The 21,399-nt window shown below is 39.0% G+C and overlaps 1 protein-coding gene and 1 long non-coding RNA gene across 6 annotated transcripts in view; one reads left to right on the top strand and one right to left on the bottom strand.

Moving 5' to 3' along the window:
- Positions 1–21,399, top strand: part of LOC140738224 (uncharacterized) — a 203,174-nt gene that overhangs the window by 43,431 nt on the left and 138,344 nt on the right. For both annotated transcript variants that reach the window (XR_012101337.1, XR_012101336.1), the window contains exon 2: positions 11,121–11,175. This is a non-coding gene — a long non-coding RNA (uncharacterized lncRNA). The remainder of the gene's footprint in view (positions 1–11,120; positions 11,176–21,399) is intronic.
- Positions 12,168–21,399, bottom strand: part of aifm3 (AIF family member 3) — a 254,504-nt gene continuing 245,272 nt past the window's right edge. For all 4 annotated transcript variants that reach the window (XM_073065336.1, XM_073065339.1, XM_073065338.1 and 1 more), the window contains 2 exons: positions 18,183–18,306; positions 12,168–12,512 (listed from right to left, as the gene is read on the bottom strand). In XM_073065336.1, the coding sequence (XP_072921437.1) occupies positions 12,390–12,512; positions 18,183–18,306 (247 nt within the window). In that variant the 3' untranslated portion in view covers positions 12,168–12,389. The remainder of the gene's footprint in view (positions 12,513–18,182; positions 18,307–21,399) is intronic.

Below are 21,399 nucleotides of genomic sequence, written 5' to 3'. Positions count from 1 at the left end.
TACTGGCATTATGTGTTGTAGTTTATTGGTAGTGAACTGCAAAGGGTTAAATTTTGGTAAGAATCCATGTGGATTGGTTAGATGTGGGATCCACTTGTGTTAAGTCAATGATATGAATGGCATGCAGTCGGCGTAAAGGATAAAGGTACCCAAGTGCCATTTCTTTAGAAGACAAACTTGCACATTGATTCTACTCCAAAGGATGGGGAAGAGAATGATCAGCAAATATATAGCATAACTCTGGACAGCAGGTTTTCAGGTTTCATCTCAATGGCAGGGAGAAATGAAAATTCAGAATGATATATAACTTGGGGTTGAATTCTTAGGTGTACCATGCCATTGCAGCCCTTTTCTGCTTCTAGTCAGTAAAGGTTGTATTTTTCCAAGTACTGTGAATAAGCCTGGTGTCTTAGTGTTTTACATACATTTTCAGAGTATTTGCCAAATATAATACATACCTGTACGATTGTAAGTAATCGAGAGATGCTAATTTGATTCTGTTCTTGGAGTTATTAGTGCCCAGCACTTGGGATTGGAACATTACCTGCCACAAATCACTCAGGGCAGAGTGCTGTCCAGATTCTGATTCATTCAGTTTTGATGAAGGGTCTCAGCCTGAAACATCGGCTGTCCATTTCCCTCCATGGATGCTGCCTGATCTGCTGACTTACTCCAGCATTTTGTGTGTGTTGTTCTGGATCTCTACCGTCTACAGTATGCATTCAGATCATTTCATTGTCATGCATCTGAGGCCTCCTAATGGAAGTGAAGAGTGATTATTTAACACAAAGTACACTGCAGATGCTGTGGTCAAATCAACACATACAAACAGCTTGTTTGATGTGTTGAAGAGTGATTATTTGGTCTCTTGTAGCACTTTCAGAAAAGACCTCTTATCAATATGCCTATTGTCTTGTTTATTATTTATTGTAATGCTTGCACTGTTCTGTGTACTTCATGCAGTCCTGGGTAGGTCTGTAGTCTAGTGTAGTTTTTGTGTTGGTTTATGTAGTTCAGTGTAGTTTTTGTGTTGGTTTATGTAGTTCAGTGTAGTTTTTGTATTGTTCATGTAGCACCATGGTCCTGAAAAACATTGTCTCGTTTTTACTGTGTACTGTACTAGCAGTTGTGGTCGAAACGACAATAAAAAGTGACTTGACTTGACTTGATCACTACCTCCTTCCTTCTCTTTGTTCTCCTATGTAGCATAACACTCCATGAAGAAGTGAGAGATTCTTGGGAACATATCCGAGGCAGATGCCTAAGTGTTTGTTTGAGACCCCCTCATATTGATCTCCTATACTTGGTGCGCAGTGTATCTTTTATTGTAGAGTACTTATCTGTTATTTTTGGACCCCTGACAGGAATGAGAAGCCAGATGTTTGAGAAGTCCCTTGTGGCCCAGCAGCTTCCTTTTGGCTGTTACAGCTGCAAGAATATGGTGGGCACAGCTGAATTGTTCAAATCTGGAGTAACTTTGATAATCCATGCATGTGGTCTGATAAAAGAGCATAGACCAAAATATGAATGTCTAATCTTTGCACTCGCTCTGTAAATACACACATGCACAGCATCTACTCAGAACGTTGTCATGTGATAACTCTATAGTAAATCTGAGGGTGACATTGGACATGCAGGACAAGTTGAATTGCTTGTTACATTGTGCAGTAGTCTATTCTGATGAAGTCACTTTAGATGGTTTCTGTTGACTACAATAAAACTTCAGAAATGTAGCATCTTTGGTAATGGATTTTCCAGATGGATATTATTCCTTCTAGTACCCAAACACACTTTTTGTTTATTTTACATTACTTGGTAGGATAGTACATTTTTCCAATAAAGCTGCTGAGTTAAAGGGGGTTGGGGAATATAAAACCACCCTTGACCCTGGCTCCAGTGGCAAACCTACCCATCCATTCATGTTTCTGTCCCCTGGTGTTCCAGACTGGCTCTGGTCACACACCGGACCCACACTCTGAACTCTGGTTCTGCCCACACATCCTGCTTACAAGCTGTGCTCCCTCATTAATGAGTGAGCCAGATGTTGGAATGCTACAGCTTCCTAACTAACAACCGGATGTCAGATTATCATTGTTTTACTGCACCTGTTTCAGTTTCTGTGCAATTTCAGCCTTCTAGTTTTATTTAGTTTTAAATGGTGAGCACACAATCTTGGTCGGAAGTTTTAATGTCTAGGCAAGCTGGTGACCACAGTTTTGATTTGTCCAGCAACCAGACATAGCACCACTCCATTTTGTTAATGCTCTTTGCAGAGTATATTGTGAATAATATTTACATTGTTTCTGTTATGTAGATTTTGACTTCAAGTTGTCTCCACAGTTCACAAATCTTATGTCATTATGATACAGTACTTTTGGGTGTTTGAAAGTATTCTGATCACAAGAAAAAGGTGAAGTTCTGATGAAAGGTCTTGGCGAAAGGATCAACTGTTTACTCTTTTCCATAGATGACTGGCCTGCTGAATTCCTCTGGCATTTTGTGTGTGTGGCTTGGGATTTCCAACATCTGCAGATTTTCTTGTATTTGTGAAAGCACACTGAAGTTCCAATTGTGTTTCATTGTCTACTGGAGGCTGACTGAAAATTCACTAGTCAAAATTTATCTCACCTTGACTCAGCATCCTGTAAAAATCTCATCAGTAATGAATACAGGAATAGATGATTCATCAGAGCAAGCACTGACTTCACTCAGACACTAATGAGGGCTGGTTGAGACTTATCAGCAACCGGCTGATTAAACTTACTCAGTTCTCATCATTTAACAGATCCACTTAACTCTTAATGAAAGTAAAATGTTAGATGCTGGAAGTCCAAAATAGAAAGCGAAAGGACTATGAGCACTTGAAAGGTTAAGTAGCATCTGTGGAAAGCCAAACTGTTACCAGTTCACATCTGCAATCGAACATATGAAATAGGAGCAGGAGTAGCCCATTCGACCTGTTGAACCTGCTCTGCCATTCTATAAAATCATAGCTAATCAGTTCCACCTTCCAGCTTTTTTCCTCCATAATCCTTAATAATCCCTGTTATGTAAAAATCTATCTGTGTCTTAAATATATTTATAGAGGTAGACTCTACTGCTTCCCTAGACAGAATTTCACTGATTCAATACTCTATGGGAGTACTCCCTTCAAAGGCTCTGGACCTGAAATTTCCAGTGAAATGTTAACTATTCTTCTTTGACAGATGCCACCTGACCTGTTGAGGCTTTCCATCTTAACTCTTAATTATTAATCATTGCCTTAATCTCACATGCAGGTGTTCCTAATTTTTATTGATCTTTATTGCATGATTTCATTACGAGTACAGTATACTTTTTATTTTATTCATTCATGAGATGTTGAGGTCTTTGGAAAACAAGGCCACTAATGGCATACCTCTAATTCCCGTTTAAAGGGATAATGATTGAACTATTTTGGATCGATTTCAAGAATGTAGCAAGTAACATTGATAATTTAAATTCTTAAACCACTGCGGTGAAAATATTCTGGTGTTTAGATCCAGCAACAATGATTGGAGTTGGTGAAGGTTCTGCTTGCCATGTCCTTCCAGATGGTAAATTTGAAAGCTGAGATGGAAAATTTCAACAGGTTAGGTGGTAGCTGTGGAAAGAGAAACAGTTAACATTTCAGTCCAGGGCCTTTGAAGGTACACAGATGTGAACTGTTAAGTTTCTCGTTCCACAGATGCTACTTGATTTGCTAAGTGTTCCCAGCATTTTAGGAGTTGATTTTAAATTAGTGCAGTATAATTTGAAGCTGGTACACAGTTGGTAGAGAAAGTAAATAGTTAAGATACATAACAGATTCTTCCATTGAGTTTTCTTTGAGTGTGTAATCAGAATGGATGTAAAGATGAGCTAGCAGTAAGGAAATTACAGTCACTTTCAACCTTATCTCTGGTTGTCCATTGTTGAACATTGATAATTAACAGGATTAGAATTTGATCAGTAAAAGTCCATCTCAATCTGTGATAATCACCCAGAGAGCTCTAACTGCACTAAGGGCTGCATGGAGTGCTTTGTCCTGGTTGATGTTAGGCTTCATAAAGGTTGTTGAAGTTGAACAAATCAGGGAGAGAGTGTATGTTTGGTGTCTGATGATGTGGATAAGGTACTAAACAAGTACTTTGCATCAATATTCACCAAGAAGAAGAGCATGGAGGTTAGCGAAATCAGGAGGCATGCAGCATGCTAAGGCATTTTGAGAAAAAGGAGGTGGTGCTAGGATTCTTGAAGAGCATTAAGATGGTGACTCCTCAGAGTGTGATAGAATATGCAAAAGATGAAATTGCTGGGGTCTTGATGAAGATCTTTATATTAGTACAAACAACAGACAAGATCTTGGAGTACTAAAGAAATGCCAATATCGTCCCTTTATTCAAGAAGGGAAATAGAAATAATCCAGGAATTTATAGGCCACCAAGGCTCACATCAGTGGTAAGGAAGCTATTGGAAAGGATTCATAGGGATAGAACTTGCATGCATTGGAAAAGCATGGCACAAGTAGACAGTTAGCATGTCTTTGTGTGGAGCAGGTCATGTCTTACAAACTTGATTGAAATTTTTAAGGCGATGATGAAGGTGATTGATGAGGTGGTGGTTCCTGCTGAAAGATGATGTAAAAGCAAGTGAGCACATGAGATGTCAGGAAGAGTAAGTGGGAGGGGATGAATGAGCTCTGAAATACCAGGATATTGGAGAAGAATTTTTTTTTAAACTTGAATACTGAAAATAAGAGATACAAGGCTGGAGTGGAGAAATAGTTGAATTAAATTCAGAATTCTATAATATGCCAATCAGAAAAATAAGATGCTTTACCTCCTAGTTCATGTTTGGCTTAATTGGAATACTGTATTTGTAAAAAGACACAAACATCAGAGTAAGGTATAGATTCAAAGTAAAGGGTAATTGAAGAATATCACCCTTCCAGACTGAACAGAAACACCTGCAAGGCTTCCATCCAATGTTTGGTTAACTTCATGCGAATGCATAGGAGACCATTGTGTCCTTCAAGTGCAGCCTAATAAATTAACCTGAAAGAGATCCAAGTAAATTGCTCTTTTACCCAGAAGTGGTGGGGTGTGTGTGTGGGGAGGGGGGTTGAGTTTCTGATTGGCAAGTTGAAGTCCCATGCTGCATCTGTGGATTTGTGGGAAGGTGCTGTAATTAACGGTGAGGGTGCTGCTGGAGGTGGAAGAGTTGATCATAGCAAATTGTGGCTCTCTTCCCTTTTCTGGTAATTTCAGATATCCTTTGTTATTTTCCATTTGTACCACTGCCAACTTTCAGCAGTTGTGTCATTGGTACTCCTGTAGCCCTTTCATAATCCTTTTCTCTTTCTTCACCCCTCTCTGTATCACTGCAGTTTAACATTTGTTTTATTTCTCACTTTAGACAATGATTGTGAGAGGCCTATGACCCATTTCTCTCTCCACAAATGCTGAGCATTTTTAGCAGTTTCTGTGTTTAATCACAGATTTCCAAAATCTGCAATATTGTGCATTTGGGGTGTAAGGGGAGGTAAATCAGCGGTCTTGTGTTAAAGGTGGTGATGGCTGGGCAGACGTAACATGTGAACATTTACTTTGGTCAAATCTTATCATGGGTTTATTATGTAGGGAAATATAAGTGGTAATCAACAGTATAAGCCGTTATCAGCCATCCCCACTCCAGACTCTGTACTGGAGAGAAAGCCATTTATAAATTAGCAGAAGATAGCTGGATGAAGGACACAGTAAAACTCCCTTGCAGACTGAATAAGATTTACAAAACACAAAAAGAAACTGCTGATGCTTAATATCTGAAATGAAAATAGAAGATATTCAAGGCATTCAATATTAGAGGCAGCAACTGTGCTGAGAGAAAGAGGAGGAGTCTGTGTTTCAGCTTGATGACTCTTTATCAGAACTCTAGGGATGGAGCGCCAACCTATGCCACTAACTACCCTAACCTCCTACATCTCTTCACCCCTTAATTCTCCTTCCTTCCTCCCTGGGCAGCTGAGCTGCCATGGATCTGCAGGCTTGCTGAGAGTGCACTCACAAGGGGATCTCTTTTCCTATCAGTGCTCAGAATTAAATACTGGTTGGTGTGCTGGATACCCTCAAGTCTGCTGAAGTAAGTGCCTGTTTTCATCTGCCTGGCAGAGGCCTTTTGCTCCTTCCTGCAATCTTTTCCATTACATGATTACTAGCCCCCATGATCCCCCAACCCTCAATCTCCCAGATGGATCCCATAACAGAGCTGGTGTGTATTTTACAAATGCTGAAGCTTCACCTTCTCCAGCTGATACTATTTCCTATGCCTGTAATTGTCCTAGGAAACCAATGTAAAACAGGATGTGTGGTCTTCAGGTCTGATGCCTCTACTTACTATATCAACTCAACTAAATATTTAACTGCTGTTAGACTACTTTCTGGTTTACCTACCTTAAATAAACCTTTTAAGATTTTCCCACTTCATCTTCGAATCAGATGCCATTTGAAGACATCAGGAGTCTATCTCACGGCTTTTACTCACTGAAACTCCTGTTTCCCTTTAATATTCACTGGTGTTTGTGACATTGATCGGCCTTATTTCTAGCAGTGGTGAGACAGCCTACAGAGGAGAGGTTAACACTCTTGACACAGTGGAGCCAAGATAACAACCTCTCCCTCCATGTCCAAAAAACAAAAGTGTTGATCGTGGATTACAGGAGGAATGGAGACAGGCTCACTCCAATCAATATTAGTGTGCCTGCAGTTGAGAGGGTGAGTAGCTTCAAGTTTCTTGGTACACACACCACCGATTATCTCACCTGGATTGTACACACTGGCTTTGTGACAAAAAAAAACTCTTCCACCTCAGGCAACTGAAGACATTCGGCATGAACCCCCAAATCCTCTAAACTTTCTACAGGGGCACCAATGAGAGCATCCTGACTGGCTGTATCACTGCCTGGTATGAGAACTGTACCAACCTTGATCGCTGGGCACTGCAGAGAATGGTACAGACAGCCCATTTGTGATTGTGAAACTTCCCTCAATTGAGGATGTTTACAGCAGCAGGTGCATAAATAAGGCCTGGAAGCTCATCGAGGACACCAGTCACCCCAACCATGAACTGTTTCAGCTGCTTCTGTCTGGCAAACAGTACCACAGCATGAAAGCCATGATCGACAGGCTATGGGACAGCTGCTTTCTACAAGTCATTAGACTTAAAAATTCACATGTCTGTACATTGCGACAGAGTCATAACGCAAAGATTTTTACTCCCTTCCTGTTCTCAATTTAACCTCTCATATGCTAGCATTAGTATTCTAAACTCTCCTTTTTAACCTGTGGTTGCCCCTTCTGATGAAATAGAAAATGTGGAATGAATTTTTATAAGGTGTTCATGATTTCCAGGCTTCATTTGTTTGTTTCACACAGCATGGTGTGATGATGGTTCACCCCACCCCACAGTTTAATCTGGGAACTGTTGGCTTACTAGCACTGTGAAGCATTTCCCTAACCCCATTAGCTAATCAATCATTTGGTATAATGTTACTTGAAATTGAGTTGTATTCCAAAGGTGATATTTTCACACTGGCCATGAAAGTAGAGATGCGAGTGGATTTCCATAATGTATTGATTTCTACATGTACCCATACTTTAAAGTGATTCTTATAAAGGCAGGTTACTTTTATGGGTATTTATGTGTTAACAATCTTCAGTACTTTTGCTCTCCACACCTACTTTCTCATCTTCAGAATCAGCAAATTACTGTTTGGATCTCTGCTTATAGTTTATCAACATTATCTATTCTTAAATCCTCAGGCTATTCAGCTCTTATACGCGGTCTTGGAGTTTTAAAGCATACATTGCTTTCTATCAGATCTTTTTGCACCAATATTATTTTTGAAGATAGAATGTCCAATATTCAATGTTATAGTTTTGCTCAATACCTAAGGATAATTAAATGAACCTGGATTTGGTCAGTCAGTTCCACCACAGATCCAAATAACAGCATGATTGGCCTTGTGCACTGGTTTGCTTGATTGGATGCTTTGAAATACCCTTTCACATTTAAATCAATTTGATTTACCTATTCCTTAGCACATCCACTCAGTTGGCCTAGATAATTTTAAATCTGTTCATGTTTACTGGAGCATATAATCTACTGTATTTACATCATTTTCAGAATATAGTGGAGAATTTCCAAGTTACAGAGAATCTGAATTTAGGGGGGAAATATTACTAATAAATCCAGTTAGAGAAGCAGAAGAAATTTTTTACCTACAGAATAATTACAATGTGGTATCTAATGCCTTGTGGTTATTTTTTGCATTGTAAAAGTAGCTGGAAAAGTACTTGAGAGAGGAGAGAATAGAATAAATTGATTAGGGTAATTGTAGGGTATGATGAGCCTTAAAGTGAATCTGAACACTGGCGTAGACAAGTCTTTTTCTATGCTACATGAGAAGAAGCTTGGTTTTACCATTCTGCATACTGTATTAGTGTGACAAGCTGAATCCCAGAGTCATCTCAGTGGTCATAGCTGAATTTCTTCTCAGGCACAGCTTCTTTTCATCATTACCTTCTGTTTTCTATTGCCAAGCCAATTTTCAGCCCAGTAGGGTTTCAGTTCACCTAGTTTCTTTGCCTTCAATTTAATGAGCCATAAAAGCTTTGCATATGGAAATGTGTTCAAAGTTGTCTGAAATCCAAGGAAAAAATATGCCTACTGGATGTATTCATTCACTGATTTAGTTAGCTCCCAGTGGAATTGTTAATAGTAATGCCTTTATAAAAGTATGCTGACTCATGTCTGCTGAGGCATCCTTTTAAAATATTAGTGAGGAATTATCACTGCCAATGTTAGACAAACTCAAAGTTCTTAGTTAATCTGTCTCATTATTCTTTCTAAATTTGGGTATTGTAATTATATATAGTATAAGGTGGAGGGATTAGCCCCTTCTGCAGTGGAACAACAACCATGTAAGAGGGACAGAATGAAGATGAGCAGTTTCAGGAAATAATGATTGAATTTAAAAAAAACTAAGCTTGAGTTTCAAGCAGCTTGTAGATTATTGAGAGGAAAGTAAAAATTCATTAAGTTTTGCATTGTGTATCTATGAGCTCACTGTCTAGACAGAGGTTAAAGACTAGGAAAGAAATTTAGTGGCAACTAGAAGAATGTTTACTGTTGGAGCATAAGAGTATCTTTAAATTAAAGTTTTATGAATGTGTATATATATGGCATCTTATCCAGGTGTTTGTTCGATATTTATTCTTTAAATTTCCTCATAGCCCTGTCTTTACTTTTACCAGTGCTACACACATCCAAGCCAATTTGTCCAAGATATCTATTAACAAGGAAGACATTCAACATTTTTAGTACCATATGGTTATATTAAAACATTTCTTTAAGATCCTGTAGTGGCTTTAATTATGTCACCAGAGATTAAGTTGTATCCATTGTTCATGCCCACTGCTACCAAGTGTGTTGTAGATTCTGTATTTTCAGAATGGCTTGGGATGGTGTAGTCCATCCACCCTTTCATCAGATTTGAACAGAATTCATCCTTCTGTGCTAGTAAGGGGAAGGGAAGAGAATATGGTTTGAAACTATTTCTAAGAATATGTAATTCATTTTGAAGAAATGTTCTCCGCAACCCTGTTGATATGGTGTCAGTATGGTGTTTTTTTCTATACAAGTTGGTATCATTGAAGTTGGGACATCATTAAGACACTCCATGTGCCACCTTTGGATTAAAGAAAGGCCTTCAAAGTCCATAAAAATTAGAAAAATGTACTCAGATTCACTTCAATTAAAATCTAATTTCAAAGCAACAACCTTATTTTAAGCACGTGGAAGTTATCTTTTTAAACACATAAAACACCTGAGATAATGGGAATGTAACAATCTCCCTTTTACAAAAAGATTAGAGGTACTGCAGATAGTGTTCGTTTAAAAAAAATCGAAGATTTCCTAACTCCGCTTCTGAGGAAGAGTCACAGATGTCCTGGTATCTTTGTACTTTTCCAGCAAAGTTTAGCAGGATTTTGAGTAAACTTTAAGTACATTCTGCTGTGTAACTACTGCAAATTGTCACACCATAGATAATTCATGGGATTTTTTTCCAACTCTAATTTGTCACATTTTTGATAAAGTAGATTATTTTCTTGAAGCTAATTACTCAAGAATGATTGAACAGGCTGGAGCATTTTAATCAGGAAACCAATAATCCAAAAATGGCATTTAGAATTATAGAGTCCCAATGAGGTTGATATGTTTGAAAATATATGCTTTTGTGTGCAGTCCTATACTCGAGGTCACAGCTACAAGGAAATTGTTAACAAATCCAGTGGAGTTGTTTAGTGCCATAAAACAAAATTGCTGGAGGAATTTAGTGGGTCAAGCAGCATCAGTTGGGGCAGAGAGATAGGTCCTGATGCAGGGTTGTGACACAATGTTTACCATCCCTTTGACCCAATGAGTTCATCCGGCAGTTTGTTTCTCACTCCATATTCCAGCATTTGCTGTCATTTGTGATCATACTACTTTACGCACGGGTACTTTTCCATATGTTGGGAAATCAGAAGTGGTAGGAGGAATTAATAGTTGCTATTAGTATCTCATGCAGGCAATTTGCTGAAAAGTTGATTCTTTGTTCTGGGGGTATACGAGCTTTGTAGCTGAAAGATAAAGCAAAATGATGTTATGACTATGCACTGCTGCTGATGTGCAGTCCAATAGCGAGGCCACAGTACAGCTAAAAGAAGCAGTCTGTGTAATGTAATTACTGTGCTGACGAGGGCTGTGATGCAGGATTAGGTGCTATATACAGTACAGAAACAGCTCAACACTCCAGTTGCACTCAGCAGCATAGGTAGGTGAAGATGCTGCTTGTTGGTCAAAATGATGCCTAACTTGTTTTTAAGTGCCTCTGACAAACAGGATTGAAGAGAAAAGGTTGCTTATCGGCAGAAGCAGATTTGCTAATTCTGGTTATCTGCAAAGCATGTGATGACTTGATTCTTGTAGATCTGTTTTATTTTAATAAGTGGTCTAAAGAAGATTATTTTTAAAGCTTTTTTTTAAATCTCCTTCCCCATTCCCTCCGTTCCCCTTTGCAGGACAGTGTCCCTCCGCATCTTAATCTGCATTTTCAATGTCCCCTGGAGTTTCAAGGTAAGAGCTATTTTCCATAAGTATAAATCCTTAAAGTGTAGCCTTTTCTAGAAATGTGATTTGTTCCCGAGTACCAAAATAACGAAGCCATATAGTTTGTTTATGAAGGTGTTGTCCATTGTCCTGCAGAATTAAGGTTACTCATGGGCACTAATTTGAAGAAGTCGGTATATTAAAAGAGCAGTGCTGACCTAAATGTAATGCAGGAGCAACAGTATGAGGTTGTGCCATTTAAGGTCAAAGGAGTCAACAGTATTTTGATTGCTATATTCCACTGCAGTTGTTAGATATTCTGTAAAGGGATTGCCTTTCAGATTGGTTGCTTGTGTCTTGTGGGTGGATATCTGATGTTGTAACAGCACAGTGATACTTTCAGTTGTGGTGCATCTGCTGTAACTCTCCTCCCACAGGAAAACTGGAGAGCTTTTCTCACCATCAAAGGACTTTTTTTTAAAATGGGGGCACTTACCACCATGTGAAGACTAGAAGACATAGGGTCAGAATTAGGCCATTTGGCCTATTGAGTCTGCTCTGCTATTTGATCATGACTGATTTATTATCCCTTTCAACTGCCTCCTCCTGTAACCCTTACTAATCAAGAATCTATCAACCTCTGCTTTAAATATACCCAATGAGTTGGCTTCCACAGCAGTTTGTGACAATGAACTCCACAGATTCACCACCCTCTGGCTAAAGAAATTTCTCCTCATTCTGTTCTAAAGAGATGTCCTTGTATTCTGAGACTGTAAAGAAAGGAACTCAATAATTTAACCTAACAAAGGAAACTTCTCCCATTCTCCAGCTTAATATCTGTTTTCTCCTTTTAGCTGTCACAAGTCAGCATGTGAAGGTCCTGATTGTGGTGTTATCGTTCCCTCTGGCATTGAAGGAAATTTGGAATATTTTAGAGTAAAAAAAATTATAGATGTAATTTATTCAAGCATTCTGGAAAGAACGACAATGTGAATGAACTAAGAAAACACCAGTAGATGGTGCTTTAACCTGCATCTTACAAAAAGCCACTTTATTCAACAGTGGCTTTATAAATGGAGGATTAAAAGTCATTCCTCCTGTTGGTAAAGCCACATGAAGTCCTCTAAACAGAGACAAGCAAACTATCTATTGATCAGTTTTAAAACAAAAACTAATACTCAGGATTAGGTGGTAAACCATTTGTCTCCTTTCCACCTTCTTTTACCAACATCTTCATTTTTTTAACTGCTCCTTGTTGTAGATACAATTTCCTTTTCAGCATCTCCAAGTGTTATTGGTTCCATTGCATCCAGCACACTCCCAAGAATGCACATGCCTATTAGTGTCTGTCTCAGCAGTTTCTCCTGTATAATATATTGGAAATAAAACCAGGTCATTGTCCGAAAACTTAAAATATGCGGAATGCATAATCCCTTAATTTTTATAGGCTTTAGATCTGGAGAGGCATATTGCATACACAGTATTTGTGCTAGAGGCAGGAAGTAGAACACCAGTGTGTCCTTGTGTCCATGACATCAATGGGTCATTCAGATCTGCCTATGCCATCAGCATTTTAATTAAAAAATCTATTTCAGTAGAACAGCTCCCTATCTGAAGTCAATGGAGCTCTCTAAAATATTTTTCACAATATATGATAGTTTATTAAGAGGTTATTCGTTAAGTGAAAGGGTTCATTCATTCATCAGAAGTAGGTTGGATAGTCTCTCCCTGTAATTAATGAGACCTAATTTCATTGAAACAAATTCTATACAGAATGTATTGATGATAGCTTTGTTCAACATTTTAGTTTAAAGTAAATAAGCTCTGAATTGTGAGTGATGGAAAGGAATAAGTAAGTGTGAGCTCTCTCTTGTATAATGTTAAGAACTGTACAACATACTACTGAACCATACAGACTACTTCCTTGTAGCAGATACACCTACACAGGCACTCTATACCAGTGCTGCAATGATCACAGTTTTGCCCTTTGAATGAAGCTTTAAACTAAATCTTGCCTACCAAACCTGGTGGTTCATGTGTTTTAATTAAAGAAAAAGTGGGCTGATCTAAATTAGCTGCAATATGTTGAACTTAAAGCTCCCTCACTGGTTTTGAAACTATTCTGTGTCCTCATCCTTTTCTACGTCTGTGAGCTCTGAAAACTTTATTTCTGATTTACTGTGTGTTTATGATCTCCATTGATATCCCTCTTGCCTCTCATGTGGTGACATGTTTCCATTTATGAAATATCCTCTCCAAACTTTAGTAGTTTCCTGAATTTGTTTTACTTGAATCCCTCCGTCTTTCGAAGCTTTTAGGCTGAAATCAAAACTAGTTATGTTGAAAAACCAAAATAGCAATGCTAATTGACCTTTGTTATCCATAATTCATCTTTTGTGCTATTTAGTTATTTTATGACTTATATGTACTGTATTGTTGTCACAAAAAAAAAACAAATTTCATGCCGTACAGTGTTGTTCAAAAGTCTTGGGCACATATTTATAGCTAGGGTGCCTAAGACTTTTGCATTTGTTAATGTGGAGCAGTGAGCGACTTTCTGAATCTGGTGGGAACAAAGGATGTAGGGAATGGTGAGGTAGAGCACTGCAGGAGGGGTGTGGGACAATTGGCAGAGGAGGAGTGCCAGGCGTGGTGGGGAAGTGACTAAAAGAAAGTTCTATGGTCTGATGAAACTAAAATTGAGCATTTTGGCCATCAGCGTAAGCACTATGTTTGGCATTAGCCAAACACCGCACATCATCAAAAACACATCATCCCTACCATGAAGCATGGTGGTGGCTGCATCATTCTGTGGGGATGTTTCACTGCAGTAGACCCTGGAAGGCTTGTGAAGGTAGAGGGTAAAATGAATGCAGCAAAATCAGCAAAATCCTGGAGGAAAACCTGATGTAGTCTGCAAGACAGCTGCAACTTGGGAGAAGGTTTGTTTTCCAGAAAGACAATGACCCCAAGCATAAAGCCAAAGCCATACAGGAATGGCTTAAAAACAACAAAGTTAATGTCCTGCCATGTCAGAGTCCAGACCTCAATCCAATAGAGAATTTGTGGCTGTTAAGTCATGATCCCTATGCAATCTGACAGAGCTTGAGCAGTTTTGTGAAGAATAATGGGGAAAAATTGCAGTGGCCAGATGTACAAAGTTGATAGAGACCTATCCACACAGGCTCAAGGCTGTAATTGCTACTAAAGGTGCATTTACTAAATACTGACTTGAAGGGGGTAAGAAATTATGCAATTAATTATTTTGTGTTTAATAATTGTAATAAATTTAGACCAATATGCAGACATTTGGCTTCACTTTGACATGGAAGAGTCTTTTCTGTTGATCGGTGTCCAAAAAGCCAATTTAAATCCACTGTATTTCAATGATGAAAAACAGTAAAACATGAAAACTTCCAACGGGGTGGGGTGAATACTTTTTATAGCACTGTATGTACCTGAGACTTGCGCAGTACTATAATGTCAGTAATAATGAACCTGATATGGATCCTGATGTGCAGGCAGATTTAATTTAATTTGCCATCATGTTCAGCACAGACATGGTAGGCCGAAAGGCCTACTCATGTGCTTTACTGTTCTCTACTCTGTTTATCAGCCATTTATTCAAAGCCTAATCACTGTTCTTTTCAGGAAAGACTGCTACATTAATTCAGTTCATTAAAGAATTTACTGATTGCATCATCATTTTGGACCATATTTCAGTGTGTTCAGAAAAGTGATGGCAGCCTGGCTTCCAGTGGATTGATAGCATCCTCCTTAACTGTAGTATATCTGCTATAGAGAGAATATACCAACTGTTATGTTCTGTTTCCAGACCTTGATTATGAAGTGTAGCAGGAGTTGATTAACTCAGAGTACCTGGCTGTCTGTTGCCCTCCTTCAAATCTCTGTAGATGTGGCATGTAATGGATTCTTTTATTGCTATGTCACTGTCTTGTGCTTCCAACTAGATTCTGATTTAATTGAAAATGAAACAGCTGCAAGTAGGGTGCTGCCTATTTTCAGTCACGTTCCATTTCAAGGTCAGTTAGCATTGCTTGATATTTGTCAAAATGTACAACAGGAAGAGAACTTTTTACAAATGTGATCAAATGAAAAGATTTGAAATGAATATAACATTTCAATTTAGCACTTATTTTTGGTTTACTTCTGAGTTTTTATATCAACCTTTATATTACAGTTTGTGGCTTGACAGAAAGCCTGATGGAGGATGTCTTGTCTCTTGAAGCTCAGCATCCATATTATCAGTTGTTTGAATAGAGTAGGAATAATGCTAGTCGAAGAATTTATATTATTAAGGCAGTGGTTATTAAGCTCTTGCATGGGAAAAAAAATCTAGCTGTTAAATGATTCTAAAATTTTGAGGTTGATGAAACAGGATGTTAACTAATTGTTTGAGCATTCCAAGAACCCATAAAAGGTTTGAAAGTCTCCTCAGTGCACACTTGTGGCTTGAATTGCAGAGGCCACCACATTGACAAAGATGTTTGTATATGTGGTCAGACAACTTGTTAGAAGTCTTGAGTGCAGATTCATGGCATTGACTGGGTTGTGGATTAATAGAGATTGTTGTTGGATTGCTATTCTCTTTTGGACTTTATTCCTGGTATTGAGCTTTAGGGCAGTCTCCTTCCTCAGTTGTGTAAGAGGGTCAAGTTTATGTCCTGTTTTCTGTCTCTTCAATGAGGGCTTCCAGTACAGTGTCCAAAAATCCTGAAATACTTTTTCTTCCATTTGTACTAGTCTTTATTGTTTACTTTTCAGATTTACTTATAGAAAGCTTGCTTTGGTTGGTGCCCCTGCCTTTAATGGGTGCAAGCTGCCTTTAACCACTCCTACGTAGTTTTAAATGGAGCCAGCCATCATGATGGTGTGTCCTGCTAAAGCAACTAGATAATCAGCAGTGTGTGTGAAGAACATAGTACACAGAAAATGAAATGCTGTTTCTCAGGTTTGCACTGGCGTCTCTGTGACAGCACAAGATGCTACAGATGATAGACCAGAGTGGAAATGGGATGAGGAATTAAAGTGACAAGCAGTGAAAAGCTCAGGATCATGGAAGCAATTACCCAATTTGTGTTTGGATTCTCCAGCATAAAGGAGTCTACATTGTGAACACCCAAGGAAATACACTAGATCTTTTTACCCATCTTTTTCCCTCCGGGATTGTAGGGCATCCTTGCTTGACATACTGTGCCTGCCCTCTTACTCTGTGTTTCACAATGCCTCATTCTTTTATCTTGTCTTCTCTCTTTAACTGCTCCTGTTCACTCATGAACATGTTCTTCTTATGTCATTGGTCACCCTAGTTTTGCCCTATCAGAGACATCTCCCTCTTTTGTCTTCAGTTCTGACAAGTCTCTGACCTGAAACATTGGCTCAATTTCTTTTCCCACATATGCTGCCTGACCTGATGAATATTTCCAACATTTTCAATTTTCGTTTTAGATATCCAGCATTGGCAGGGATTTTTGATTATTTGTATGTCTTCTCCAAATAGGTTCTGTGAAAATGATGATTGGAGGAGTAAAAGAATAAAAGAACAAAATTTGCTAAATTTATCTCTATTTGAAAGAAAAACAGCCAGACAAAAACAGCAATGAAAATCCAATTCAGTGAGAAGCCAAAAGGAAAATGCAAATGAAATTCTGAATAATAAACTGATAGATTAAAGAAAATATTAAAAGGCCAGAGCACAACAATTATTTCATCTTTGTGATACTAATAATGAATTGGACATTAGTATGTTTTGCAGGATTGGCTTGCTAAATCCCTACAATATTTGTTCCTTATATCAATACTGGTGCCAGAGTTCACCTTCTTCTACCCTCACCTTTCCCAAAGAGACTGAATTCCTCTTGTGTATTAATACTATGTTTTTGCATGTGATTTATCTGGCTCTTTTGCTTCCACTCTATGTATCCACGTGATAAAAAGTAATCCCTTCTACCTTTGTGAATCCTCCCATTACAAGATACCATTTTGTAATCATGAATTGTAGGGTATTTCATCCACTTGGATTCCTGCTACTACAAAATCTCTTACCTCCTGCATTTCCCCCATTATAGATGACTCCAGTTTTCTCCATTTCTTTAAAGGTATCTCTTTTGATATTGCTTACGTCATAGGAATATTTTCCCGCTCTCTCATTTTGGTGTGCCTTTAACTTGCTGTATCCCTGTGTTGTCTCAATTTACCCACACTGACCTCACAAAGTCCCCAATCTTTGTCATTTCCAAAAGTCAGTTTTCCTCTAGTAGAATCACTCTTGCTTGCTTTCTCTCTACCTCATTAATGTACCTCTGTCCTTCCCTACAAACAGGAGTTTTCTCTCAATCTACACCAATCAATCTTTCCTCTTTCAATGAAGCTTCATTCTTGCAGGAACTACTCTGGCAATTGTTAGGTTTCTCTCTGACCCACAGCGCTGCTCAAATGCCTAAAACTTGGGATTTATTGAGGAGAGATAGCCACTTGCTCCCATATAGTATATTGGCTCTTCAGTGGGTTACACCAATGCTTCATAAACCTTTTTATGTTGTTTCTATCAAAATATTATCGTATTCTTTCTTACTTCTTTAGGTTGCGATCTTGTTATTGGAATGCAAAACATCATTCATTTGATGTATCTTTTTTCAACTATGCTCTTGTTCTGTTCTGTCTCTTTTTGTTGTATTCACAACTCCTCCACACCTGTCTTTCATTTCCAACCAATAGGTGTTTTGCATTCTCTGCCTCTCTTTTCTTACATTTTTTTGCTTTTTTAAAATCTCTTTTTGACTAATTAAACTTGTGTTACTTGTACTGTGTCAGTAGCTGTGTAACTTGAAGCATATTTGGTGTCCCACATTGTTGAGCCAGACTGAAGTGATGCACTTAATTGTATCTTGAGCTTTGAAAAATTACAGTACATGTTGCAGGTGTACATTTAATTAGTTTACAAATAGATGTTAGTGACAACAAACTTGGAAATGACACACATGTCCAATATTTCTTCGCACCACTTATCTCACCATCTTCAGTGGCCTTTCCAGAAATCCCAGAAAATTCAGTCCAAAAGAGAGAAGAGTTGAGGCCTTGTAAGTCCCTTTTGTCGTGATGGTTGCATCCAGTGAATTGGAATGGTTTCCCCTAGATCTGCAAAAGGTTGTGAGGACATTGTGAGAAATCTCTCAAAGTTGTTCTATCCCTTTATATACTGAAAAACAGTTCTTAAATCCTCAGAAATGAAATATATTTTGTGCAGGAATGTTTATCCAAAAATAATAGAGTATTGATGCCACACATTGTGATGTAGTTGATATCATTACCTGTCCTGTTGGTGAGAAGGACCTCCTAAGGCTTGACATAATTAGAATTACCCTTGTTGGTAACAAACCATGAACAGATGAAGAGTACTTGCTATAGCCTGCCTTCTCATGAGAGAAGTCCATAAGACCACAAGATATAGGATCAGAAATAGGACATTTAGTCCATCGAGTTTGCTCTGCCATTTCATCATGGCTGATCCAATTTTCCTCTCAACTGCCTGCAGCAAAGAATTCACCACTGTCTGGCTAAAGTCTACCAACTACCGTGAGAAGAATTGTGAATAAGAAAAAAATCTAAGAATTTGATTTCTGGTTGTCTCAGTATAGGAAGGATGTGGAAACCATAGAAAGGCTACAGAGGAGATCTACAAGGATGTTGCCTGCATTGGGGAGCTTGCCTTATGAGAATAGGTTGAGTGAACTCAGCCTTTTTTCCTTGGAGCGACAGAGGATGAGAGGTGACCTGATAGAGGTGTTTAAGATGATGAGAGGCATTGATTGTGTGGGTAGTCAGAGGCTTTTTCCCCAGGCTGAAATGGCTAGCATGAGAGGGCACAGTGCTAAGGTGCTTGGAAGTAGGTACAGTGCAGATATCAGGGATAATTTTTACACAGAGAATGGTGAGTGCTGCCGGCAACAGTGGTGGAGGTGGATACGATAGGGTCTTTTAAGAGACTCCTGGACAGGTATATGGAGCTCAGAAAAATAGAGGGCTATGGGTAAACCTAGGTAATTTCTCAGGTAAGGAAATGTTCAGCACAGCTTTGTGGGACGAAGGGCCTGTATTGTGCTGTAGGTTTTCTATGTTCTAATGATTAAGCTTGGAGCAGTAACTTGAGCACCAACTATATCTTGAATGGCATCCGTTAGTCTTGCGAGACCATGGATCTATGCCTGGAAAGTTTTCTCCAGGGCACAGGCCTGGGCAAGGTTGGAATGGAAGACCGGCTGTTGCCCATGCAGCAAGTCTCCCCTCTCCACGCCACCGATGTTGTCCAAGGGAAGGACAAGGGCCGATACAGCTTGGCACCAGTGTCGTGCAGGAGTTGCCAGAACGAGGTTGAAGACAACGTCGGACTGCCTTAGGGACTCCAGCTCTGGATTTGTCCTCAGGGTTTACTCCCGAAACCTTTCCCATCAATGGGTATGGCTGCAAGGCAGCGGAGGTTTGAAATCAGAGTTTTCCCTCTCTTAGATGGACTGCCTTCCTAGGCTGATGAACTCAATCTACCAACTATATCTTACAGGCAGTTTAATTAGGTACGGCCCTGAAAAAGTTTGGTTTATGTAATGTGCCCAACCTGTTTTTACACATACAGGTATAGATTTGTTAGGAAATTCCATCTATAACAATAATGGTTTAAATAACATGGGTATACTGTACAGCATGGCATGAAACATTTATGGATTCATGCTACCTTTTCCTGGTTTGGTCTTGGTAGGAGCTCTACTGCTACGGCGATGGACACTAGATAGTGCTGAAGATGCAATCATTATTGTTCATTATAGATTTGAAGATTACCCAGCAACAATTTCACATGCATTGAACCATATTAGCTCTATTTAACTGTTATTTCAGTTAAATATTTATTCTTTTGCCAAGTTTTCAACAATTTGCAGTTGTTTAACCTGAACATATCTATGTTATTTCTGATGTTGAGTGTCAGGGGCAGAAGTGAATGTAGTTGCAGTTACTAAGGAGAAATTGCTTTGGAAGCTGAAAGGGCTAAAGGTAGATATATCACCTGGACCACCCCAGGTTCTGAAAGAGGTAGCTGAAGAGATTGTGGAGGCATTAATTAGGATCTTTCAAGAATTACTAGATTCTGGAATGGTTGCGGAGGACTGGAAATTTGCAAATGTCACACCACTCTTTTAGAAGAAGGGGAGGCAGAAGAAAGGAAATTCTAGGCCAGTTAGCCTGATTCAGTGGTTGGGAAGATGTTGGAGTCCATAATTAAGGGTGAGGTCTTGGGGTACTTGGAGGTATAGGATAAAGAAGGCCAAAGTCAGCATGGTTTCCTTCAGGAGGATTCTTGCCTGCTAAATCTGTTGGAATTCTTTGAGGAATTATTTCAAGCAGACTAGACAAAGGAGAATTGGTGGATGTTGTGTATTTAGATTTTCAGAAAGCCTTAGACAAGGTGCTACACCTGAGGCTGCTTAATAAGGTGAGTGCACGGTATAACAGGAAAGATATTGAATTGTATTTCAGAAATTTGAAATTGTTCTACTACAAACTGTGGTCCATTGTCACTGAATACATATTCTGGAACATCAGTTCTTGAGAAGAGGCTTCTCTGCACATCAACAGTATGCAAGGCTGCAGTGGAGGGCATTGGGAATACTTCTGGCCACTTTGTGGCTGCATCAACTACTACTAAGAAGTACTAAGAAATCGTCTGCCAGGGCAATGCAGGCCATTCCCAGAGATGGAGATTTGCTACTGTTGGCTTCTTTTGGACATGTTGGCATCCAGAATGTGCATGGCGAGCTGCTTGATCTGCTGAGATATCCCACGCCACCAGACAAAACTTCAAGCCAATGCTTTCATTTTGCTTATGGCTGGGTGACCAGCATGTAGCTTCTCCAATACTTTAGCTGTCAGCTTGGATGGTACAACAATTCTCAAGCCCTACATAAAGCAATCCCATCAAGGGAAAGTTCATTCCGATGCTGGTAAAAATGGAGGAACTGGAGTTACTGTTGCACATTCTAGCACTGAGACAGTATGGAGTATTTTCTGGTTTCCCTTTGCATCATCTCTGCCGTTCTAGGGAAACTTTTGATTTGCATTAGTGAGAATACATCAAGAGAAGTGTCCTCTTTGGTAAATTTTTCAGGAATTTACTTTTCCAAAGGTAAATGGAACAATCAATCAGTATTTCCATGATTATTCATCCTCTGGAATTTGATCTTG

The sequence above is a fragment of the Hemitrygon akajei genome, chromosome 14 (assembly GCF_048418815.1).
Source record: "Hemitrygon akajei chromosome 14, sHemAka1.3, whole genome shotgun sequence".
Lineage (NCBI taxonomy): Eukaryota > Metazoa > Chordata > Chondrichthyes > Myliobatiformes > Dasyatidae > Hemitrygon > Hemitrygon akajei.
This window is presented reverse-complemented; position numbering and strand designations above follow the sequence as displayed.